Source organism: Mustela nivalis (assembly GCF_964662115.1).
Source record: "Mustela nivalis genome assembly, chromosome: 9".
NCBI lineage: Eukaryota > Metazoa > Chordata > Mammalia > Carnivora > Mustelidae > Mustela > Mustela nivalis.
Genome location: NC_139028.1, coordinates 114,443,284 through 114,468,259, shown reverse-complemented (window position 1 = coordinate 114,468,259; position 24,976 = coordinate 114,443,284). Strand labels below are relative to the sequence as shown.

Here is a 24,976-nt window from a genome sequence, read left to right as displayed (position 1 = left end):
CCTCTAAGAATTAGGAAGAATGTATAATATATAATAAATTATTTTTTAATTGTGGAGAATTAAAATAGTGGAGGCTTTTATGTTATAGACCTTTAGATAGGTACACTGATTCACTTCATCAAGTAGCTGTATTTACAGGATAATACATCTCACGGATAATAAATCCGTGAGAAAGGAAATTTTTTTAAAGGTTTTGTTTTATTGTTTATTTAACAGACAGAGATCACAAGTAGGCAAAGAGGCAGGCAGAGAGAGAGAGGAGGAAGCAGGCTCCCTGCTAAGCAGAGAGCCCAGTGTGGGGCTTGATCCCAGGACTCTGGGATCATGAACTGAGCCGAAGGCAGAGGCTTTAACCTACTGAGCCCCAGAAATTTTTCTCTTAGAACCACCCTACTGTTAATTATCACATAGAACAGAATTAGCAATTCCTTGATATCATCTATTACTCATCCTATAGTCAAATTTCCTGATGGTTTTAAAAATGTATTTAGGATTTTTTTTTAAAGTTTCCAAGATATGCTATGACAGGGATCAGCATACTATAATTCTAGTGGCAAATCCAGCCTGTTGCCTTTTTTTTTTTTTTTTAAATAAAGCTTTATTGGAACAGAGCCAGGCTCATTCATTTCCATATCATCCCTGGCTGCTTTTGCACTACAACAGCAGAGCTAAATACTCGTGACAGGGACCTTATGGCCCACACAGCCTGGAATATTTGCTCTCTGGCCCTTTATAGAAACCGTTTGCAGGCTGTGAGAGTATCACAGAAGTTGGGCTTCATACCCTTATCACTCAAACAAATATTTTTGGTTATCAATTCATTCTTTAACACCTGGTAGTAGGATGCGACCCAACTAGGCGGCTAAGGGGTCAGTCCCAGGAGGTATAGGGAGGATCTAATAAAGAACGAGGCACTGGGCCAGGCCTTACGTTGGTTCGTGCACCTGTTCCCGATATTTAACTACCATCATCTACTTGAGTCGCTCTAGAGATGACTGCTCTTCTACTTGTCTGGGGGGACTTGGGGCTCCCCACCTGACCCACAGATACTGCAAACCTCATAGGTTCAGATGTGCAGATGTCCTATAAATCAGCCACACGTTGACAGAGAGGCATTTTCCTGGGCATCTAGGGGAGGTGGGCTGGTGCACCACCACGTCCACGACCCATGGCCACCTCTTGTACCGTCTTCCTCCTGCTCAGGTTCGAGACCCTGGAGCCCGAGATGAACGCCCTCGCAGCCCGGATTACTGCCGTGAACGACATTGCGGAGCAGCTGCTGAAGGCCAAGCCGCCGGGCAAGGACAGCATTGTCACTACCCAGAAGCAGCTCAACCACAGGTGGGCTTGGGGAGGGGAGCCCAGAAAGGGGGCAGCAGATGGGGATGGCAGCCGCAGGGGAGTCCTGGAGGGCGTGGTATGGAGACTGAAAACGAGGCAGGAAGGCCCTCTGGTGTACCTTGCAGGGCAGAGGCCGGAAATGAGGGAAGGAGTGGAGGGGGTGAAGGTAGTCCAAGCGGGCTTGAGGCTGGACAGGGAGCAATCAGGGGTTCAGGGGAGGAGGAGCCAGGAGCAGAGCTGGTGGTAGAATATCCCAAAGCAGAGGGAGGCAGGGAAGAAGCTTCCAGATAGACCCGGGCAGCGCAGGGCAGCTGAGTGACTCCAATCACCAGACCCTCCCTCGACCCTCAGGTGGCAGCAGTTCCGGACCCTGGCCGACGGCAAGAAGGCAGCTCTGACGTCAGCCCTGAGCATCCAGAACTACCACCTGGAGTGTACGGAGACCCAGGCCTGGATGAGAGAAAAGACCAAGGTCATCGAGTCCACCCAGGGCCTGGGCAATGACCTGGCCGGGGTGCTGGCCCTGCAGCGGAAGCTGGCCGGCACCGAGCGGGACCTGGAGGCCATCGCCGCACGGGTGGGCGAACTGGCCCGAGAGGCCGATGCCCTGGCCGCCGGCCACCCCACCCAAGCCCCTGCCATCCACGCCCGGCTTGGAGAGGTCCAAGCCGGCTGGGAAGACCTGAGGGCCACCATGCGGCGCCGAGAAGAGTCACTGGGCGAGGCGCGGCGGCTGCAGGACTTCCTACGCAGCTTGGATGACTTCCAGGCGTGGCTCGGTCGCACACAGACCTCCGTGGCCTCGGAAGAAGGGCCAGCCACCCTGCCGGAGGCAGAGGCCCTCCTGGCCCAACACGCCAGCCTGCGGGGAGAGGTGGAGCGGGCCCGCGGCGAGTACAGCCGGCTCCGGGCCCTGGGAGAGGAGGTGACCAGGGACCAGGCTGACCCACAGTGCCTCTTCCTGCGGCAGCGCCTGGAAGCCCTGGGCACCGGCTGGGAGGAGCTGGGCCGCATGTGGGAGAGCCGGCAAGGCCGCCTGGCCCAGGCCCATGGCTTCCAAGGCTTTCTGCGGGACGCGCGCCAGGCCGAGGGTGTGCTCAGCAGCCAGGTGAGAGCCCGGGGACACAGAGACTCCCCACCCCCCTCCAAAGAAGGGACTAGGGACCGGGAAGGGTGGACGAGAGAGGTGGATGGGAAGGAAATGGCAGCAGGTGGAAAAACTGAGAAACCAGGACGGACAGGGAGACCGTGCAGGGAAATATGGATGTAGGGAAAAAAAAAATAGATGTAGGTGCCCAACTGGCTTAGTCAGTAGGACGTGTGACTCTTGATCTCAGGATCATGGGTTCAAAGCCCACTCTGGGTGTAGAGCTTACTTTAAAAAAAAAAAAAAAATGTAAATGTAATTTGCCAAAACTGACTTGAGAAGAAATAGAAAACCTGACTTGTGTAGCTGCTGAATCAAATCAGTGGCTAAAAAAAATTTGAAACAGGATTTGGGCTGCTAAGTTCCTCTGGCCCAGCTCCGCTGTTACTTTGCAAGCCCGTGGGGTAACGGGGCGCCCCCCCCCCACATGGTCTTCGAGCCAGACCACCCTCCCTCCCCTCCCCAGCTGGCCGCCACGTCCGATGTGTCCTCGTGGTAGGGCCCTTCCGAAAGGTCGACGTGTACTTTTGAGAAGTGAGCTGCATCCCTGTCCTCCCGCACAGGACTACGTTTTGTCCCACACGGAGATGCCGGGGACGCTCCAAGCCGCGGATGCCGCCATAAAAAAACTGGAGGATTTCATGAGCACCATGGATGCCAACGGAGAACGGATCCGCGGGCTGCTGGAGTCTGGGCGCCAGCTTGTGTCTGGGGGCAATATCCACGCCGAGAAGATCCAGGAGAAAGCCGACTCCATCGAGAGGAGGTATGGTGATGGGGAAGCAAGCGAGAGCAGCCCGGCCTGTTCCGCTGATGGAGACGCTGCCGAACGCAGCATGGACAGACGGATGGTGGTGGGGGCTGACAAAAAGCAGAGGAGGAAGAAGTTAGTGGCCAGGGAGGGCTGAGGCCATGAGCTGGGAAGGTCTGCCTACCCCCCACCAGGGGAGGCGACGTCCGCTGGCCTAGCCGGACGCCGGGCATCAGTGATCCCGGGTTAGTGCTCCTCGAAGGCATCGAGCCCGTAGCAGGAGGACTGCAGGCTTCTAGGTTAATTAGAGGGTCATAACCCTTTGACAGCAAGTTCGAGGGCTTCACAAGAGCCTGTCATTACAGACACAAGAAAAATCAAGAAGCAGTGCAGCAGCTTCTGGGCCGTCTTCGGGACAACCGAGAGCAGCAGCATTTCCTGCAAGACTGTCAGGAGGTAAGGCTCCCTATTCCCCCATGTCCCCTCCCGCATTTCCCAGCCATCCGTTTGCCGACGTGCCCTGGCTTGCTGAGCCCAGAGTAAGACCACTGCAGTGGCTCCTGAGTAAGAGCGCGGACCCCCTCTTGGCCTGGCGTCTCCCCGCAGCCAGCTCTTCTCCTAGCTCGCCTCACCCCCTTGTGCCTCCGCGCATCTGAAATGTACTCTGCCCTTCTCCACCCCCGCTCGGTGCTTGGTGCAGCTGAAGCTCTGGATTGACGAGAAGATGCTGACAGCCCAGGACGTGTCCTACGACGAGGCCCGCAACCTGCACACCAAGTGGCAGAAGCACCAGGCGTTCATGGCCGAGCTAGCCGCCAACAAAGACTGGTTGGACAAAGTGGATAAGGTGAGTGGGGTGACAGCAGCAGCAAGAAGAGAGCCCCCGGGCCGCCTCAGGACAGGATCCTGGCTTCGGGCTGGGGTGCTTTCAGGGTCAGTGGCCATGGGGTCTCTGGTGCCAGTCCTCCAAGATGGAAACTTAAGTTCTGGGGAACGAAAGTCTTAGGTCTCTGAGACAGTGACTCCAGAACTTTGGAAAAGTGCAAATCAGTAGGGAGCCAAACTGCAGCTTTGCATCAACGTGGTAACTATCCCTGGGTCGGGACCACGATGACGGTGACCCTCTTCAGCAGAGGTCAGCAAACTTCTGCCAAGCGCCAGGTGGTAAATATTTTCGGCTTTGCGGGCCACACGGTTTCTGCTGTGACTACTCAACTCTCCGTAAAAGCAGCCATTGAGAATACATAAGGATTGAGCGTAGCTGTGTTCCAATAAAACTTTATTTATAAAAACAGGTGGGGGCCGCATTTGGCCCGCAGAGCCCAGTTCACCAACCCCTGCTTATGAGTCTTATTGTTCCTGGTGCTTAGTCTCCAAACCCACCACTTCCTCTAGAGCCGAGTATAGGTAAAACTTTATTTCAGCTCAGCAAGTATGCCTGGGCAGGCGACCTTGTGTGTGCTCAGCACCCTGCAAGGTATGTAAAAAGACACTCTCCTTCCCTCAAGGGCAGGGCTGGGGAGAGGAGGAGACCAGTGTATGTCTGGTGTTTCCGTTTGTTCAGCAAATATTTATTTGGCGCTACTATATGCGAAGCATTGTACAGGGCCCCGAGAGCCGGAGTGAAGGAGATTCTGCTGCCGGCTGCGCCGTTGAGAAATGACGCTACGCCAGGATTTGAGACAGATCCGCAAACACCAAAGTTACATCCAAAGCAGAATATGACAGATGCAGTTAAGAGAGGGCCTGATAAAGCCTGGTTCCTCTGCGTGTGCCCGTAAAGCTCTGTGCCCATAAAACTCTGCTTACAAGCAGAGAGGAGGTAGAGGAATCCTAGGGGCCCGGAGCCTCCAGGGCAGTCCCTGAAGTTTGAGTAGAATTTGGACAAGCAGAGATATTTGAGGAATGATGTTTTTAGGCAGAGAAAACAGCACAAACAGGAAACGTGGGGTGCCTGTACGGGAACAAGGGGCTAAATCAGTCTGGCAGGAGCACAGAATGGGGAAAGGGGCCCCACGGAAGAAAAGGTGGGAAAAGCCTGCTCAGCCAGGTCACTAAGGGCCTTGACCATACAGAAGGACTGTGCGTCGATGTGTGGACTGTGCCGAAGGCTCACGGAGTTGCCCGAGCAGTGCTAAACACTAGCTTTTCATCCTGGCAGCCAGGCATAAGACAGCTTCAAGGCAGCACCTTGGTTTGTGTTCTAGAAGCGGACCCCGAAATGAGACTTCTGGTGCGGGCCACTTATATGGGAGATGAGCACAGAAAACACCAGTAAGGGAGTGGGGAGCTGGGATAGAAGAGGAAAGGCATTCAATAATGGGTCCTCTGCCACGTCAGTCACCCCAGGGGGCAGCTGGCACTCAGTCCTAACGAGGCACCTTGGGAGACAGTGTAGAACACGCATCGGTGTTATCCCAACCAAGGCACAAGGATGCTGAGTGTTTGCTCGCCAGCTCCTGGGCTGCTTCTCGGACACTTCCAGTCTGCCTTGCACACAGGTCAAGAGACCATGCTTCCCCCACCTCCCTAGCAACCAAAGTCCTCCAGCAGAAAGGCTGGGAGAGGGGAGAGCGGGTGGGACTCGCGTGTACATAACTCAGGTGAAGGGTGACTCGCTGAGAAACGGGAGAGGACGGCGGGTACACAAGACCACATGTGCACAGCCCCAGAAGCCGTAAGCACGAGGGAGCCCAACAAAGGAAAGGTCTCTGTGGCTTCTTCGTTGATACGAGGTTTGAGCTGGCCCTTGAACAAGTAGGGTGTAATCAGCAGTGGGAGGCGTGGTTTAGGAGCGGTTTGAAACCTTTGAGACGAGTGTGTTGCAGAGAATACCCAAGAACTTGCACTTGTGGCCTACACCTCAGGTTCCTACTGCCCTTTAGCTCCCTGGGCCGCTACTGACCCATAAAGTTCCCGTGGCATCTAATTCTGACACTGACCCTGTCTGTGTCCCTCCCAACCCCCCAGGAAGGGCGGGAGCTGACCCTCGAGAAGCCAGAGCTGAAAGCTTTGGTGTCCGAGAAGCTGGACGACCTGCACAAGCGCTGGGACAGGCTGGAGAGCACCACCCAGGCCAAGGCCCGCAGCCTCTTCGATGCCAACCGAGCCGAGCTGTTTGCCCAGAGCTGCTCCGCCCTGGAGAGCTGGCTGGAGAGTCTGCAGGCCCAGCTGCACTCCGACGACTACGGCAAGGACCTCACCAGCGTCAACATTCTGCTCAAAAAGCAACAGGTGCTCTGCAGGCCCGTGGTTGCGATGGGGACAGTGAACTGCGGCAGAAAGGAGGAGGGGGTCTGTGGCTCCTGAGACTTGGCAGGTCATTCTAAGGCCTCACAGACAACATCTTTCCTGGTATTCCTCAAAGCGAGGTCCGTGGGCCACAGTATCAGAATCTTGGGGAATGCATATCAGTCGGGTCAAAGTCAGGAGACAGAACCCACACTCTAACTTGAACAAGGAAACTTTAAGAAAAAGAAGTATCAATTAGTAAAAGGTGCCTAACTACCATAAAGGGTAAAGAGAATTCAAAAGTAGGGATCAGAAAACTATAAGGAGACAGACAGTAACAGTTTGGCTCCTTTAGGTCATACGGAGTCCGTCACAAGAACTCTATTCTTGTAGTGTAAAAGCTGCCATAGGCAAAATGGAAAATTATATGTGTAATGGGTAGGGCTCTGTGCCAATAAAACTTTATTTGCAAAAACGGGCAGGGGGCAGGATTTGCTGGTCCCTGCGATAAAGAATACAGGAGTAGCAGCTACTACCTCCAGGGCTGGGGAGGGGTACCCAAGGAGGAACATGGTGCCCCCCACCCGCCACCACCCCAAGGTGGCGTTTCAGACCATGGAGAGGGCTGAGGCCCACTGGGTGTTGTGGAACTTTGCCAGGGTATCATGGGACCAAGCAGGTCTAAAGCTGGCAGGCCAAGACGGGCCACTAGGAAGCTGCTGATGGGATGCCACCAAACTTGCTGGAGGGCGGGAGCCCCTGGATTTCCTGCACACGATGGGCTAGTTTTGCCCCAGGAGCAAGAAGAAAGGCAACAGTGGAACCCGAGCTAGCAGCCGCCCCTCCTGCGCCTTGTAGTGTCCCTCTAGCGCCCCCTACTCACAAGGCCTAGCATTGCACCAACACTGGCAAGTATTGACAGGGTTCCCTTGCGAGGTCTCAAAACAGGGTAAGATGTACCTGGCACGGAGGTGAATTTGGGTCTGAGAAGCAATAAACGGGAGGTGGCCCAGTTATCACACAGCCCTGGACTCGTGTGTTATGGGTTGAGCTCCACCGAGTGAGGCCATGCGGGGATGCTCTCTCTGGGGTGAACCCTGGGGATGAGAAATCTCCGTTGACTGCATAAACTGTGCGCGCGCTGACCACGGCTCCTTCCTCCCCGGGTCGCAGATGCTGGAACGGGAGATGGCGGTGCGAGAGAAGGAGGTGGAGGCCATCCAGGCCCAGGCAACAGCGCTGGCCCAGGAGGACCAGGGTGCAGGGGAGGTGGAGAGGACCTCGAGGGCCGTGGAGGAGAAGTTCCGGGCCCTGTGCCAGCCCATGAAGGAGCGCTGCCAGCGCCTGCAGGCCTCTCGCGAGCAGCACCAGTTCCACCGGGACGTGGAGGATGAGATCGTGAGTCGCTAGGGCTGCGATGGGGTCGCGGCGGCGTCCCGGCGAGTTGCGCCCTGCCAGTCGCTTTCTAGTCTCCTTCCTGGATGCTGGGGCAATGCCAGCAGTGCTGTTCTCTGTAACGTCTGGCGCTGAACAGAGACCCTCGAGGGACTCTTGGGGACGCCCTTCATGCCCGACTCCGAGATGGCTGTTCCCAGCACACACTTACTGGGAGACCTAGAGAAACCTCCCTGCAGGTCTCCCCACCGTCCAGTCCCTCCTCCTGCTTTGCCCTCAGGACCTCCACTGACCCCCTCTTTCTCCTGCAGTTGTGGGTGACAGAGCGGCTGCCCATGGCTAGCTCCATGGAGCACGGCAAGGACCTGCCCAGTGTCCAGCTCCTCATGAAGAAAAACCAGGTGAGGCCAAGTGTAAGGGCAAAAAAAAAGGTCCCAGGAGCCTCCCAGACCCGGAAGTTTGTGTTTTCTTTAAAAACCTTGGGGTTTCTCTGGCTCGCCTCAAGGCTGTGTGGGATCGCGCACCGCAGGGGTGGGCCTTCCCTCACCGCGGGAGGGGGGGTTCCCTCCAGCGCAGACCAGGTGGATTGAAAGGGAGCGAGTGAGGAGGACGGAGGGAGAACAAGACGTGGGAGTGAGGGGCTGGCTGCGGAGCAGGGGCGAGGGGGAACGGGAGGAGGAGGAGGGGCCCCCTGTCCGAGTGACCTCTTCTGCCACTGGGGACAGACCCTGCAGAAGGAGATACAGGGCCACGAGCCGCGGATCGCGGACCTCACGGAGCGGCAGCGTGCCCTGGGCACCGCGGCGGCAGGCCCCGAGCTGGCCGAGCTGCAGGAGATGTGGAGACGGCTGGGCCGCGAGCTGGAGCTCCGAGGAAAGCGACTGGAGGACGCCCTGCGGGCCCAGCAGTTCTACCGCGACGCCGCCGAGGCGGAGGCCTGGATGGGTGAGCAGGAGCTGCACATGATGGGCCAGGAGAAGGCCAAGGTGAGAGGCCGGGCAGAGCCAGGCTGCGGGGCTGCCGCTCTCTCCCCGCAGAGGCCGCTCCCTGACGCCCGCTGTCGTCCCCAGGACGAGCTCAGCGCCCAGGCGGCGGTGAAGAAGCATCAGGGGCTGGAGCAAGCCCTGGCCGACTACGCTCAGACCGTCCGCCAGCTGGCCGCCAGCAGCCAGGACATGATCGACCACAACCACCCCGAGAGGTGAGCCCAGCACGCAACCAAGGGAGAACCGCCCTGGGGACAGGATGGGGGTAGGGGGAAGACACGGGGACGGGGCCCGTTCTGGGGCCGTGCGGGGACTGGGGAGCGTGCAGGACTGCACGTGTGCAGACCTGGGTAGAGAGCTGGAGGAGCAGAGACCTGGCAGGCAGTTGGGGGGGCGCCGAGGGGACAGGACTCTACGGAACAGAAGGGGGATCAGAGCCTGGCATCCTAAGCCCCGCGGTGCCTGTCCTGCCCCCGCAGCACACGGATATCGATCCGCCAAGCCCAGGTGGACAAGCTGTACGCCAGCCTCAAGGAGCTGGCCGGGGAGCGGCGGGAGCGGCTGCAGGAGCATCTGCGGCTTTGCCAGCTCCGCCGGGAGCTGGACGACCTGGAGCAGTGGGTCCAGGAGCGCGAGGTGGTGGCGGCCTCCCATGAGCTGGGCCAGGACTACGAGCACGTGACTGTGAGTGCGGGGTGGACACCGGCCGCAGAGCCGCCCCGGGGAGGGCCGGGGACAGAGGGCATGAGACTGGGCTGAGGGGAGCCATCCTTGGGTATCTGAAGAATCGTGCAGAATGGAGTCATGGGGCTGCATGTAGACGGGCCAAAAAGGAAATTTCCAATCCTTCTTTCCCAACAGAACTCACCAGCATAGGGCCTTGAGGTTCCTCTGCAGAGTTTGGGGGCTTGAACCCTCATGAGTGCAGATATATGGACCATAATTAGGGTATCCTTGTCTGAAGGCCAAATGTCCCCGGCACCCCCCAGCCCCCGTGCTTTTGCTAGGGCCTGGGGGCATCAGTCGCATCGGGGGTAAATGGAAACCAGTTGCCCCTGGAAGAGACCTGTTTTGCCCCATGGGGCCCAGGGAGAGAAGTGGGCTCTGGGTTTGGGGGGGAGAAGACTCATGGGTCAGGCAGGGACTGTGTCCGCCAGCGTGACGGCGCTGTCCATGTCTCCTCCAGATGCTCCGGGACAAATTCCGAGAGTTCTCCCGGGACACGAGCACCATCGGTCAGGAGCGCGTGGACGGTGCCAACGCTCTGGCCAATGGGCTCATCGCCGGGGGTCACGCCGCCCGGGCCACCGTGGCCGAGTGGAAGGACAGTCTCAATGAGGCCTGGGCTGACCTGCTCGAGCTGCTGGACACACGGGGTCAGGTGCTGGCCGCAGCCCACGAGCTGCAGCGCTTCCTGCACGGGGCCCGCCAGGCCCTGGTGCGGGTCCAGCACAAGCAGCAGCAGCTTCCTGATGGCACGGGCCGTGACCTCAACGCGGCTGAGGCCCTGCAGCGCCGACACTGTGCCTTCGAGCATGACATCCAGGCCCTCAGCACCCAGGTCTGCGCCCCGTGCAGCGAGATGGGGGCTGGCTTGGGGAAGACTCGGTGGGAAAAGGTGGGGGCGCGGGGTGTTGCGGAAACGCAGGGAGGGCGGCATTCTCCAGAAACACAGGGAGGGTGGCATTCTCTGGAGCCACACTTAGGGATGAGGTTAGACCAGTTCCAGGAAAACATCTCTGGCCAGGGCATGTCAAGCCACGCCGTCCACAGCCTTCTTGAGGACCCGTGACATTTTCAGATGGTCCCAATGACTAGGTTCTTCATATTGCACTGAAATCCACCTGTGGGTCCCTCCCTGCTTAGTGCTCTAGACCTCCGCCTAATAAGCATGGGTTCTCCCTCCAAGTGTTTAAATCCAATCAGCCACTATCCGTGTCCCTTCTTGGCTGGAAATCTCATTCTAGCAATCTTTGAGGTCCCGCATGTCCCGGAGAGGCCTCTGAAAGCTCAGGAGGCCAGTGGTCCCATAAAGCCCTGCTCCCCCGTACCTGCAGGCCCCCTCCTGAGACCCAGCAGGGTGGAGTATGACAAGGTTTATGCTGGGCACCAGCCTTCGTTCTTCCCAGACCCCATCCCTCTGCGCTGCCTCCTGCTTCTCTGGCTGATAAAATGGACAGGAGAGCGAGAACGGAGACCCGAGACCAGGACTGGGAGGCCCCAGCTCCTCGGAATCCTCCCGCCGGCTCTCCCTCACTCTGAGTGGGGCCCCGCAGGTCCAGCAGGTGCAGGACGATGGCCTCCGGCTCCAGAAGGCCTACGCTGGAGACAAAGCCGAGGAGATCGGCCGTCACATGCAGGCCGTGGCCGAGGCCTGGACCCAGCTGCAGGGAAGCTCTGCTGCCCGCCGCCAGCTGCTGCTGGACACCACGGACAAGTTCCGCTTCCTCAAGGCTGTCCGGGAGCTGATGCTGTGGATGGACGGCGTGAACCTGCAGATGGACGCCCAGGAGCGGCCCCGGTGAGGCCCCCCCAGTGCTCCGCGGCCTCCACGGGGTGTGGACGGGCGGCCGGGAGAGGATTGTGGGCCCAGCAGTAACGTGGTCTCTGTGCCCCCAGGGATGTGTCCTCCGCAGACCTGGTCATCAAGAACCATCAGGGCATCAAGGCAGAGATAGAGGCCAGGGCCGACCGCTTCTCCTCATGCATCGACATGGGCCAGGGGCTGCTTGCCAGGAGCCACTACGCAGCCGAGGAGGTGGGTGATGTGTGCGCGCCGCCGGGTCATCCTCTCGGGGGGAGGCCCGAGTGCCGATGTCTCTGAGTCTCCCTCCTTCCTCTCATTCTTCCTTCGTAGAAACCTCTCTCACGTCAGTGCTGTTCAGGGATTTCCCCATTCCAACTGTAGCCCCCCCACCCCCCCGAACCGTCTGCCTCCTGACATCAGAATTCACTGGTTCCCTGTGTGAGTCCTCCAGGAATCCTGGCACGGTCGCGCTGGGGGCTAACTCACGTCTCTGGCCGCCCCCCTCCCCCCAGATTTCAGAGAAGCTGTCCCAGCTGCAGGCACGGCGCCAGGAGACCGCAGACAAGTGGCAGGAGAAGATGGACTGGCTCCAGCTTGGTGAGCTGCCGTGGGGGCCAGGGCTCAGGAAAAGGGTAGGTAGATAAGACCAAGCAGACCAGAGTAGGTAAGACCAAGAGGCCTGGGCATGGAACTCAAGGTGCCCACTCTTGGCACTGCCCGGCTCACACCATGCTCCTGCTCTGGAGCACTGGCTTCCTCCGGGTCTCTGTTCTCGAAGGGCTGCGGCTGCAGTGCCCTGCTGGTGCTCTGACCTGCCCTCTCCCTGTGACCCACCCCCCCCCAACCCCTGCAGTTTTGGAGGTGCTCGTGTTTGGGAGAGACGCGGGTATGGCGGAGGCCTGGCTGTGCAGCCAAGAGCCGCTGGTGCGCAGCGCTGAGCTGGGCTGCTCCGTCGACGAGGTTGAAAGCCTCATCAAGCGGCATGAGGCCTTCCAGAAGTCAGCGGTGGCCTGGGAGGAGCGTTTCAGCGCGCTGGAGAAGCTCACAGCGGTGAGGGCTGTGGGACCCCAGGGCTGCCCGCCCCTTCCACTGCCCCAGGCCCCTGCTGTCCCCTCTGCGCCAGCTTCTCCCAAATGGGAGCCAACCGTGCCGCTTGTCAGCACAGCTGGAGCCATCAGTCCACCCCGACCCCACCCCGGCCAGGGCGACGCTGAGAGACACCATCTGCCCCGCTGTTTCCAATCCGCACCTTCTTCTGGAATTCTGTTGCCAATCCTTTCTGTTTCATCAGGCTTGAGCTGAGGCATGTCAGCTTTCCCCCAGGCCCTGGTCCTCTTAAGGGAGACCTTCTATGCTCTGATCCCAGAATGTTTTGACAGCTGGAAGAGCAGGAGAAGGAGCGGAAAAGAAAGAGGGACGAGGAGGAACGGAGGAAACAGCCCCCTGCTCCAGCACCCACAGCCGGGCGGCCTGCCGGGGACCTGGTGGACAGCCAGACAGCTCCCGGCGCCGCCTGCGACGGGTGAGAGCTGGGACACTTGGGGGAGAGAGGAGGCGGAGTCCGAGCCGCCCCCGGCTTCACGGTCTGTGTCACCTCCTGCTGTTCCAGAACCCACCCCCGGCTCCCGGCATCCACCCAGCAGGCCAGCGTCAACGGAGTCTGCGCAGACGCAGAGACCCCACAGGTGAGCCCCGCTGCCCTGTGCACCCCCATCAGGACCTGAGCACACCACCCCCTCCCCGGGCTGGTCTTCTGACAGCTTCTTGTCCTTGTAGCCCCTGTCGGAGCAGCAGAGACTGGAGCAGGGCACCTTCGCAGAAGGACCTGTGAGTTTCTCCCGGAGGTTTGGGTGTGAACCACCGGGACATGATGGAGGGGCGCACGGGGGCGTGAGCCAGGCGGCGGTGACGCTGGGTACGGGAGAGGCCGGCGGCCCAAGGGACACGCAGGGGCCAGGCAGACCAGCTCCTGGAGGTCAAGCTTCATGACCTTCAGGCGAGCTATTTCCCATCTCCTCCTATGAGGCCGACCGTGTTCCGTTTTCCCCACAGGGGTCTGGCCCTGGGGACGAGTCCAGTGGGCCCCGGGGAGACAAGCAGAGCCGCACGCGGGGCCCGGCCCCTCCCGCCATGCCCCAGAGCAGGTCGTCCGAGTCAGCCCGGGTTGCCACGCTGCCGCCCCGAGGCCCCGAGCTCTCTGCGCAGGAACAGATGGAGGGGATGCTGTGTCGCAAACAGGAGATGGAGGCCTTTGGCAAGAAGGCTGCCAACAGGTACTGGGCCCGGCCACCCAGCACTGGTGGCCTCTCCCGTTCCCGCCTTCTGAAGAGGCAAACCCGCAAACCCTTCCTCCATAGACGGGTAAGGGGTGCTCTGGAGGAGGAGGGGCCTCAGGGACCGGGAGAGGACCCAGGAGGAGAGCGGGGCCTCAGGTGAGGGTCCGGAGCGGGGAAAGACAAGGAGCCCACCGACGGGTGGCACTGGCAGTCCTCGGACACCCGAGCTCGTCCCAGGGGTCTAGGCCCCGCAGACACCGGCCACCCGCCTCACCTGCACCACGGTCCCTCCAAGGTCATGGCAAAACGTGTACTGCGTCCTCCGGCGTGGGAGCCTCGGCTTTTATAAGGACGCAAAGGCAGCCAGCGCGGGAGTGCCGTACCACGGAGAGGTGCCTGTCAGCCTGGCCAGGGCCCAGGGCAGCGTCGCCTTTGATTATCGGAAGCGCAAACACGTCTTCAAGCTGGGGTAGGAGTGCGAGGTGCCCTCGGGGTGGGAGGGCGGCAGGGGGTGATGCAAAGGGAAGCCACGAGCGACCGATGCGGAGGCAGAGTCACAGGGCTGGGGGTTTGGGGCCAGGGATGGAAATCAAGGAAAGGTGGGGCGTCCTGGTTCTAATCCACACTAAGGGGGCGCAGGAGCCCCAAGACGACGATGGCAAGCCAAAATGCGATTCTGGGTGGGAACTCGGAAGGCGGGGCCGGTGCTGCCCAGCTGCCGGGGACCTCCCAGGGCCTGCCCCTGCCCGCCAGCAAGCGGCCGGAGCAAGAGGCATGGCCTGGGGTGCAAGTGAGCGCGGAAGGGTGCGCTTCTGCGCGGTCCTGGGAATCTGAAGAATGTGCAGAGCGTGTCTGGTCCGGCGCTGAAGGCCGCGGCCGCCTGTTCCCCAGCCTGCTCTCGGCCTGACGCCCGAGCTCTCCCCGGCTCTCAGGTAGCCCTCCCACATTCTCAGCTCTGCCCTGACGTTTCTCTTTCTCCCAACAGCTTACAGGATGGAAAAGAGTATTTATTCCAGGCCAAGGATGAGGTGAGCTGGCCCCTTCTCCTCCCACGCTCCCACCTTTCCGTGCCCTTCTCAGAACATTCCAGCTGCGGATTCCCCTTTCTTCCCTGTCCTCCCTTTTTCTCTGCCCACTCCTCGGAGGCCTGCCTGCCGTCCGCCGGCCCCAGCCCGCAGCGGCCTCGCGGCTGAGCCCCGGCCCCTCTGTGCCCCGTGCAGGCCGAGATGAGCTCGTGGCTGCGGGTGGTGAATGCCGCCATCGCCACCGCGTCCTCTGCCTCCGGAGAGCCTGAAGAGCCAGCGCTGCCCAGCGCCGCCCGGGGCATGACCCGGGCCATGACCATGCCCCCGGTGTCACCGGTCGGGGCGGAGGGGCCTGTCGTACTTCGCAGCAAGGACGGCAGAGAACGAGAGAGAGAAAAACGCTTCAGCTTCTTCAAGAAGAACAAGTAGTGGGGGGCGAGACTCCCAGGCCAGCTTCTTCCCTCGATTCAGGAAACTGCCAGGGACTGCCAACAGGGACCACCCTCTTGTCAGGACAACTGCCTGCTGCTAGGGTCTATTGCCAAGGTCAGCCCATCACCAGGAACTGTCTCGGAGGACAAGTCAGTGTTCCCCAGGGCAACGCTCCTCTCCTGCTATTTAATTCCAGACTGGTGGTGGGACCCAGGCGACCCCCAATTCCACTCCCGCCTCCCGAGTTCTTCCCTCTCCCCCCAGCCCTGTGCCCCAACCCCGAGCCGGGTGCGCACCGCGCTGCACCCTCCGCGTAGGCCACGTGGGAACGGCTGCCCCTGCCTCAGGTCACTCCCCCACCGCAGAGAGGGCACTTCCTCAGTCCTTTGCCCCTGGGGACCAGCCAGGAACCTGTCAGAGCTGAAGCAGGACCTGGGGGCGAGGTTGCCAGATGGCCGAGTCAGAGCCCCCGAAGCTCCCCCTTCCCGCCTTGACTCCTCCTCTGACTCGAGCGGCCACTCCATCTCCGGCGACGCTCCGTGGCTTCCCGGTGTGAGTTGTTCGGGGCAGCCACAGCCTGGAGCCTGGCCAAGGAGGTGATTAAACAGCTCAGCTTCTCTCACTGCTTCCGGGTGTCTTTGCTTTCCCGACCACAAGCCTCCCTGCCTGTGTCCACATTCTTGCCTTTGGCTCTGGTCTCCTGTATGTCAGGTTTCCACTCTGCCACCAGCCTCCCGGCCCTCAACACGCCACATTATTTTGAGAGCCTCCCTACCCTGGTCTCATCTCCCCATGATGAGGACCTCCCGTCTGCTGGGCTGACCAACGACAAGCCTCTTTTTAGACCAAAGAAGTTCTCCGTGGGTCAGGGTGATGGTAACAAGCACTATCAATGTTAAAAGGCAGCAAACAACTCCTTCCCTGGTACAGCTTTCTTTACTCCTGACTCTCTCAACTGTTTTCAAAAATGGAAGACTGAATTGCCCAAGCAAGTGTCAGCCACCGCTCAGCCCGACAGTGGAAAGTGGAGCGCGTGGGGGTGAGGACTGACCCCATCTTCTGTCTCCTCCCCAACAGAGAGGACAAGGGGGGGGGGTCAGACAGGGGTCATAGAAGTGGCAAGTTCCCAATCCACTGACCCATAGGATGACCTCACTCTGGGAAGCCACCCGGTACATCCAAAGTGTGTAAACACACAAAACACAGAATATATTCTAGATCCGGTGAAGTACTAAAAAAAAATTAGTTTACTCCCTTGTCTCGGGCTCAGCAATCGGAGGGTAAGAGTATGATTGCCTTTTCTCCTACAGGAAAAGCTTTGTTCTTTCATTGTTTCCCAGAAACATACAAACAACCATTTCTTTTGGGGGCTCAGAGGAGATCTCTCCAGAGAAGCAGCCCTACCTCTATATATTTTTTTAATTTTAAATTCCAGTACAGTTAACATACAGCATTCTATTAGTTTTGGGCGTACGACATAGCGATTCAACATTTCCACGCATCACCTGATGCTCCTCACGACAGACGCACCCCTTAACCCCCATCACCTATTTCACCATCCCCGCACCTCCTCCCCTAAGCAGCCCTATCTTTAGCACAAGTGGCCAAGGACCCTGGACGAGTAGACCCCTGACCACCATCAGCCATGACAAAGGGTCAGGTGTGTGCAGGCCCAGGACTCACACAACACAGCCCAAACCAGCATGGTCTCCGAACGTGAGATCTGGTAGACCAGACAGCCCACAGAATAATTCTCCCTTCCTCTTAAGACAAGCAGATTCAGAAGTACTCCACAGTCAGTATGTTGGATAGATGTAACTGGAACAATCTGTCATGGGACTACACGGGATGACCCATCAGCTTCTCTTGTCTTTCTGGTCCAACTGTGCAAAGGAAGAAAGAGACATAACGTTGTAGAGTGCCCAGGGAAATGGGTTTTCCACTGCAATGTGGCAAGCCTGAGAGTTGGGAGGAGAAGCCATAATGGGACATTTCAGAGGGAAATGTATATGGGAGTGAGAAATAAATGAAGAAAGGCTCATTTTAGTGTGTAAAATGTGAATGGAAATAGGGCAGCCAAGTTCAGCCGTCTGGGAAGATGGAGTCAGTCCCTGCGAACAGAGACGTCATGAAAAGGTGCTTTGAGCGTCATCCAGGTGACCGGACACAGATAAGGATAAACATAAGGTCAGGAAGTAAGTCTTGAGAGACACCTTCAGATATGAGTGGAAGAAAAAGAAAGTTCCAGAAAGAGACAGAATGAAATGGGCTACGAGATAGAACACAAAAATACAGTCTGTGCAAGCACCACAAGTCCGAAATATGGACAGCTAAACATGGATTATTTGGAGAAAAACAAATTTGCCTTCTCACCAAACATGGCTTCTGAGGGCGAACTCTAGAGCTGCACTGTCCGAGATAGTAGCCATGGGCCACATGTGGCTGCTGAGCCCTTGAAATGGGACAAATCCAAAGCAAAACGAGCTGTACGTGTAAAATGCTCACCAACTTCAAAAACTGAAGAGGAAAAGAAGAACTTGAAGTATTTCATTAATACTGTTTATATTGATTATATGTTGCAATATTTTAGCTTTATTGGGTTTCCAAAGTATTAAAATGAACTTCAGCTGTTTTGTTTTACTTTTTAAATGTCTTTACTGGAAATTTTTAAATTACATAAATGGCTGACCTTATATTTGTCTGGACAGCCCTGCTTTTGTTTTTCTTTTTAACATTGTATTTTTGAAGTCATCTCTACACCCAACGTAGGGCTCGAATTCACAACCCTGAGCCACGAGTTCCACTTACTGAGTCAGTCAGGCACCCCAGGATGGCACCACTTTGAATTGACTACAGATCTAAATGTGGATAGTTTTTTAAAAAATTACTTTTAATAGAGGAAAATGTAGGAGAATACACTTGTGACTCGGGGGTAGAAAAGAACAGCTTATACAAAACTGCAAAAGCACACACTTTAAGACAAAAATTTATTAGATACCATAAAAAATTAAGAATTTCTGTTCAATGAAGGGCACCATGGACAAGGTTTATACATAAAATAAGTTGGTGGAATGATGGAAAATATTTAAAGAGATCCCTGTCTAGAATATACAAAAAAATCCTGCAAGTAACAACAAAGAGGAGATTGCAACCACTAAGAAAGTTAAGCAAAAGATATGAACAGGAAATTTACAGAAAAGAAATCCCAAAGAAACTAATAAGAGGAGATCCTTAAGATCATTAGTAATCATGCAAATTAAAACAAGTGCTATATCACTTTATTACACTAGCAGAAATTAGAAAACTGGACAATGTCCAACACTGGCTGAGTTATTGATACACAGCCCCCTCACGCGCTGCAGGTGTGAGGGGTGACGGATACAGTTCTTCAGAGAACAACCTGGCACTACTTAGATGAGTTAGTTCCATGGGTTACATAATGTGCAGCAACACGGGTATTTAGTGCAAAAACTAAAACAATGAGCCCTGCAACGCAATTTACATAAATACATAATTTACCCAAATGCACAACCGATGGACCTTGTTATGATCCACGTTAGAAGACAATTGCAAAAAGGCATTTGCCACAACCTAGGGGAAATGTTATTATAAAGATTAGATAATGTTAGTGTAGTCCTGATGTCTTATTTTTTTCTTTTAGATTTTATTTATTTGACAGAGATACATCAAGAGAGGGAACACAAGCAGGGGGTAGTGCGAGAGGGTGAAGCAGGCTCCCTGCCATCCAGGGAGCCCGATGCAGGGCTCTATCCCAGGACCCTGGGATCATGACCTGAGCCGAAGGCAGATGGTTAACCCTGAGCCACCCAGGCGCCCCCACAATAAAACATTTTTTATAATGGATAAAGCAAATGCGCACTGAAAGGATATGTCAGGCAAAATCACAAACAAAATAGTACATATTAAACGCATTAGTGCGGTTGCCTATGAGGGAAGGGGACGTGAGATAAAAGGAATAAGAGTAGAGAAATAGAAGCGGGGAGGGAGACAGAACGGTACAGTCAGAGCTCTGAGGAGCAGTATAAAAACACGGGAGAAGAAAATGCTGAACGAAATGAAAACTTTAGAAGGGTGAAAACTTAAAAGGACATTAGCTTTGGTGACCTCAGAAAATTTGGGGCATTGGAAGAGGTGGACGGAACCCAAAACCATGTACAAAGGTGGGCAATAGTTGGTTCAGACTCCCCATTTGCAAAGCCTCTGACCTGGAACACAAGGAAGGACCCCAAGATAGAAAACATTAATAGTGAAGGTGAGTGAATGGTATTTCAGAAATGGGTAAGGAGGTCCCTATACATGTTTTAGAAGTTTGAGTGTGGGAGAAACTGGAAATGGCCAAGAGGAGGAGAAAAGGGAGAAGTAGATCAAATTAGGTGGGAAAAATCATGAGTCGTATTAAAATTGGAAGGACGGTGCCTCTTCTAAAATGGCTGGGAAACAAAAAGAATTCAGTGAAAGAAACACATCAGAGTAGCTGGGGAGGAGGAGGGAAGCCTGGGGAATTTGTGCCTGATGGTATCAGAAAAGCTTCTATAGAGCCACCACAATGAAGAATGGTGACTGACAACCACCCCAGCATGCTCCACTCAGAGATAAGCTGGATCCATCAATCTCTATAAACGTCTATTCTTTGTTCAAGGGGGACAGTGACTAATCCACCTACTAGCTTCTCTATTGCCACCAGGAGGCACCCTTGGACCACAGCAGAATTTTGAATGCTAGAAAGCGCCCGGAGTCCCAGCTGCCTAGACCGCCAGCAGCTTGGTGTGGACCTGGAGACCCTTTTTCACCCCAGTCCCTCCGCCCCGCCCCAAACAAAGAACTTTTCTGGGCCTCTGCACCAAGTGCTCCCTTGGTGTAGTCATCACGGACCGGGAACCGTGAAGGACACACAATTAGAGCTAATAGTGTAACTAAAGAGAGAAAAACAGTCCACACACATCCGTGAGCAAACAACATGTGACCGATAAATGCAGCGTGGACACAATGCATCTTAGAGCTCTCCCAGCTCTGCCATCTTTGGTTCTGCTTCCTCACCAGGAAGAGGCTTGCAATGAAACGCTGAGTTACATTTACAGCTGTACAAACATGGACTACGTTTGCTTAAAATGTGGCTCTTCTGTGTCTCTAAAATGCTGACCCAAGCTACCGAGGTGGCTGGCCAGCCTGCTCAGAAAACCCCCATTTAGAGGACCCAGTGAGATAACCCTTTGTCATTAGCTCCCCGCCCCCCCCCCCCGCCCCAACTGGCCCAATAGCACGATCCATTGTGATGGTTAGCGACTCCCCGGGCTTCTGAATACGCCAAGGTAGTGGTTGCGTCCGGAGCCCTCCTGACGCTGGAGCGCAGACCCCCACCCCACCCGACTTTCAGAGTGCTGATTGGCTAACCGGGGCTGGGGGCGGGCTGACCTCCGCTCCGCAGCGGCGTCACCAGCTGGCCCCGCCCCCGTGCCGGGGAGGCTGGGAGCCTAGCCTGGAGCAGCCATTTGTATGCGGCCGCGGGATTGGTCGCCCGGCTCCCGCGAGGGGGAGGGGACGGAGGCAGCGCGCACTCGCGCGTGCGTGAGCTGGCGCGCGAGAAAGGGCCCGGTCGCGCCGAGGCTCGAGCGGCCGTCGCCATTTTGTAGGGTTCTCTCTGACGCGGGAGCCGCCGCCACCGCCGCCGCCACCCGGAGGTGCGAGGGGGTCTTCTGGGTGTGTGGGGAGCCGGAGGGCGGGTCGGGCTGGGCCTCTGGCGGACGGGGCCAGCCCAAGGTGTGGGATTCTCTTGCTGCGGGAGGTCCGGGGAAGACAACGAGAGGAGGCGGGGCCGGGTCTCCGGAGGGGGCGGGGCAGGGGTCGGGTCGAGTCTTTGTTGGGGCGAAAAAGCTGGAGGTTGGGCCGCTGGGGGGGGTCCCGGGTTGGGGCCAAGGAAGCCTCTTTATTCTTCGAGTGTCGTAGACGGTAATACCGCACGGAGGAGAGAGACACCGATTTCCCTCCAAAACCTCGTTACCGGGGACACTCGAGATAGACGCCTCTTGCCCTCTCCTTGAGCTCTGCTCTTTCCTGTCCCCCAAAGAGAGTATTTTAAGACCTAAAACAGCCAACTTTGTTATTTAAATGCTCATTTCACGGAGACGATAGACGGTGCGATGCCTGCTGATCCCAGCCTCCCGTTGGGGTGTCACACACGTCTCACGCTACCTCTTAATGTACAAACCTTTTCTCTCTATTAAGAGAAAAATAATGAACGTTTATGTAGGGGGTCCTGAATCTTGAAGGTGCCAAGAACTTTTTTGGAGAATTAAACCAAAATGCAATGCACTGAAATTTGCCACTCCACCCCTCACTTTTGGACATCTTATGTGTTCCCTCCCAGGCTCTTGTCAGGATGGTGAAGCTGTTCATCGGAAACCTGCCCCGGGAGGCCACAGAGCAGGAGATCCGCTCACTCTTTGAGCAGTATGGGAAGGTGCTGGAATGTGACATCATCAAGAACTACGGCTTTGTGCACATAGAGGACAAGACGGCGGCCGAGGATGCCATCCGCAACCTGCACCACTACAAGCTGCACGGGGTGAACATCAACGTGGAAGCCAGCAAGAATAAGAGCAAAGCCTCAACCAAGTTGCATGTGGGCAACATCAGTCCTACCTGTACCAACCAGGAGCTTCGGGCCAAGTTTGAGGAGTATGGTCCAGTCATTGAATGTGACATCGTGAAAGATTATGCCTTCGTACACATGGAGCGGGCGGAGGATGCAGTGGAGGCCATCAGGGGCCTTGACAACACAGAGTTTCAAGGTGAACTGCCCTGGGGTCTGGGTGGCAGAACTGAGTAGCGGGGTCTAGGACAAGACAGAGACAAGAGCACAGGACCAGGAGGCTGGTGGGGAGGTGTCTTCCATTCTGTTTTAGCTGGATGTAATGGAAAGATTGTGTGTTTTCCACTGTTAAGTACAGTTTACTCTTGGAGAAGCAAACACCCCTTTTGCAGATTTACTTGGCAAAATGTTCCTCAGCAGCTGTGTAGAGGCACAAACTGGGTTACTTCATCCCGCAGTCTTCATTCATTTGAGTGCTGCTGGAGGTTTAACCTGCCTAGGCAAATGAGTCCCTGCCTCATGGGAGAAGAGAGGAGAAAAGTCTGTGGATTATCTGTTTTTATTATCAAAAAGCCTTATATTGAGAGTTTAAGTGCTTAGGATTTATACTCTTTACAGCCTGGGGTGATAGGTTGTTGTGGGAAAGAGGAACAGAGACCTCTGGAGGGATCCCTATATTCTAACTCTGGATGGTGAACCTGGATTGGGGGAAGTATCTTTTGAGGGCTCAGATTTGTTCAGTCTGTCAGCCCAAAGCCATGCACTGGATTGTTCTCTTCTACCTACTATTATTTAACCCTAATGGGAAAAAAAGAAAATTTTTAAAAATACTAGGTCGAACAAGATGATGGTCCTGCTTCTGTAAGTTTCCAGTAAGGATGTTATGGAGCCTATTATATAATTTTACCAATTATAAAGCTCCATATGTTATAATTTAATACTTCGAGGTTATCAGAAGACTGCAACTGAGCCGTCTGATATGGTAGCCCCTAGGCACATGTGGCTATTAAATACATTTTAAATTTCAATTTTTCAGTTGGACGCACGTTTGAAGCACCCAGAAGTCACATGAGTCTATTGGTGACCGTATTAGTGTAAAGGGAAAACATTCTCATCATTATAAAAAGTTCTGTTGGACGGCGCGGTTCTACAGTTTTTTATTGACAGTTTCATCTTGAGCCACGCATTTCCAGCCACTTCTCAGGTTCATAAGTTAATACCATTTTTTCCCAGTGCCATTAAAAGGTTAGTTGAGAAGTACTTAAGTGTCCTCTGCTAAACCTAGAAAACAGTCAAAAAAGAAATGCCAGAAGAGGAAAAGTTGATTAGAAAAGGGTAGGAAAGTTTGCAAATAGTGTAGATTATAAAGAGCGCATCAGATCTCTTTGGGTTCAGCCAGTGGTGTCCTGGCCTTTAGCTCTTCTCTAAAGCATAGGGTGAGAGTCACAGATGACTTGCTACCATTAACGAGATGTGTGACTTTGGACCAGTGTTTTAATCTCTCTGTGCTTCATTTTCCCCTCTTACAAAGTAGAATTAATGATCCCTGCAGTACCTCCCTCATGGGATGGTAGTAAGGCGAGAATGAGGTAATAGATGTGAAAGTAGATGGACGGTAAGCGCTCCGTGATGAAAGGCGAGTGTTGTCTGCAGCAACTGAAGTGTTTGCATTACAGTCAGAAGCTGACTTAAAAATGATAGCTTTCCTCACTTCCCTCTCTTATTTATATTTGTTTTTTTTTTTTAATTTATTTTGGAAAGCTGTTGCACTTCAGACAGACTTAAGAATATTCTTAATTATTTCTCACTTGATGGAGATGGGATCATGAATGGACAGTGTTGGGGGGAAATAGAGGTTCTCTCTTGACAGGTAACAAAATGTGGGAAGAATGCAATTAAAGTCGGGTCCAGACTCTGCAAAGATGTCACAGTAATATAGCACTGCATGTCCTTACCTTTTTAACAACAACTGAATAAAAGGATAAGGGCAAAAGTACACACACAGAAGTTAGTTGACTGGGGGAAGTTGGCTTGGGAAGAGTGTGTTTTAATAGAGCAAGTTTAATTACTCTGGGAAATGGATGTTGGAGTAACAGTGATCCATGAAATTCTTTAAAATGTCATCATTGGAAAAGAAGGATCCTTGACTTGGTCTTCATGTTCTTAGCCTGTCCACTCTGGAGAAAGCACTCTACTCGGAGTTACACATACAGACATTTTTATAACCAGTTCTGTTTTTTCCAGCTGACCAGAGAAGGTTTGGCGTGGGATAATACGTTGCAGTTTTATAGAAAATATAATCAAGATACCAGCTTGTCACCTTTGTCTATAAAGCTTTTTTAGTCAGCTGCCAACTCTTAGGAGTGCCACTTTGAACATCCTCTGAACCTTTATTTTCTTTTTAAATATTTTATTTATTTATCTGACAGAGATCACAAGTAGGCAGAGAGGCAAGCAGAGGGAGAGGGGGAAGCAGGCTCCGTGCTGAGCAGAGAGCCCGATGAGGGCTCGATCGCAGGACCTTGAGATCATGACCTGAGCTGAAGACAGAGGCTTAAGCCACTGAGCCACCCAGGTGCCCTGAACCTTTATTAATTGTTGCCATTTAGGCTTCTGCATTTATCTTATCAGAGGAAGGAATCCTTATCAAAGGAAGCAGGGGAACCTGAGTTAACCTGGCTCTTTCAAGACCTGTTTCCTGTCCACAAGCAGCAGTGAACTTGAACCACTGTTGAGTTGGCAAACAGTTTGCACTGGAAGACTCTAACTGAAAAAGCTGTTCCCAAGTAACAGTTCAAGCAACTGAATTGGGAGTGATGTGTAAGAGGTCAGGTGGCTTGGTTTTCGCCATACGCAAACAAGCACGAAGCTGGAGCGGTGTTAGGGAGCAGCTACGCCCCCAGCCTTCTCGGGGTCCTGGCACATGCTAGGAGCTCAGCACTTAGAGGATCCCAGGTTGCCCATCTCTCAGCATTTTAATAATCTTTTTTGTTCCAGCTTTCAAAAGAAAACACTTCTGTTAGGCTGGTTTTCTGGGAAATGTTGGCAACGTATTTCAGTAACTTTTGAGGTCTCAGAAAATCTTTAAACTTTTGTCCTCTCCAAGTGTAGCAGAGTGGTGGAATTTAGTCTTTCAATTTCCTTTGCCCTGGTTCCTTAAGGTAATAGAGTAATAGAAGCAGAGTATTTTTCAGTTATAATAACTTAAGCGGATTTAAATTAAAAACCTAGTTACAACCTAGGAGAGATTGGGGG

At 54.8% G+C, this 24,976-nt stretch overlaps 2 protein-coding genes across 7 annotated transcripts in view; both read left to right on the top strand.

The window, feature by feature from the left end:
* The window catches only part of SPTBN2 (spectrin beta, non-erythrocytic 2), a 38,330-nt gene extending 22,600 nt beyond the window's left edge, over positions 1-15,730 (top strand). For all 3 annotated transcript variants that reach the window (XM_082748606.1, XM_082748607.1, XM_082748605.1), the window contains 23 exons: positions 1,204-1,341; positions 1,693-2,449; positions 3,052-3,254; positions 3,605-3,695; positions 3,940-4,086; positions 6,210-6,473; positions 7,644-7,868; positions 8,177-8,266; positions 8,591-8,851; positions 8,936-9,066; positions 9,331-9,535; positions 10,038-10,412; positions 11,128-11,372; positions 11,471-11,609; positions 11,891-11,975; positions 12,232-12,428; positions 12,758-12,900; positions 12,988-13,063; positions 13,155-13,205; positions 13,431-13,651; positions 13,950-14,123; positions 14,640-14,682; positions 14,875-15,730. In XM_082748606.1, coding sequence (XP_082604732.1) covers positions 1,204-1,341; positions 1,693-2,449; positions 3,052-3,254; positions 3,605-3,695; positions 3,940-4,086; positions 6,210-6,473; positions 7,644-7,868; positions 8,177-8,266; positions 8,591-8,851; positions 8,936-9,066; positions 9,331-9,535; positions 10,038-10,412; positions 11,128-11,372; positions 11,471-11,609; positions 11,891-11,975; positions 12,232-12,428; positions 12,758-12,900; positions 12,988-13,063; positions 13,155-13,205; positions 13,431-13,651; positions 13,950-14,123; positions 14,640-14,682; positions 14,875-15,108 — 4,495 coding nt within the window. In that variant the 3' untranslated portion in view covers positions 15,109-15,730. The remainder of the gene's footprint in view (positions 1-1,203; positions 1,342-1,692; positions 2,450-3,051; positions 3,255-3,604; positions 3,696-3,939; positions 4,087-6,209; positions 6,474-7,643; positions 7,869-8,176; positions 8,267-8,590; positions 8,852-8,935; positions 9,067-9,330; positions 9,536-10,037; positions 10,413-11,127; positions 11,373-11,470; positions 11,610-11,890; positions 11,976-12,231; positions 12,429-12,757; positions 12,901-12,987; positions 13,064-13,154; positions 13,206-13,430; positions 13,652-13,949; positions 14,124-14,639; positions 14,683-14,874) is intronic.
* Positions 15,731-20,588: 4,858 nt separating this feature from the next.
* The window catches only part of LOC309873297 (RNA-binding protein 4B), a 10,202-nt gene continuing 5,814 nt past the window's right edge, over positions 20,589-24,976 (top strand). The window contains exons 1-2 of one of the 4 annotated variants that reach the window (XM_082748603.1): positions 20,589-20,810; positions 21,497-21,920. In XM_082748603.1, coding sequence (XP_082604729.1) covers positions 21,509-21,920 — 412 coding nt within the window. In that variant the 5' untranslated portion in view covers positions 20,589-20,810; positions 21,497-21,508. Of the gene's footprint in view, positions 20,830-21,496; positions 21,921-24,976 lie in introns of all 4 variants that reach the window. The other 3 variants (XM_082748602.1, XM_082748601.1, XM_082748604.1) reach the window with 3 other exon arrangements.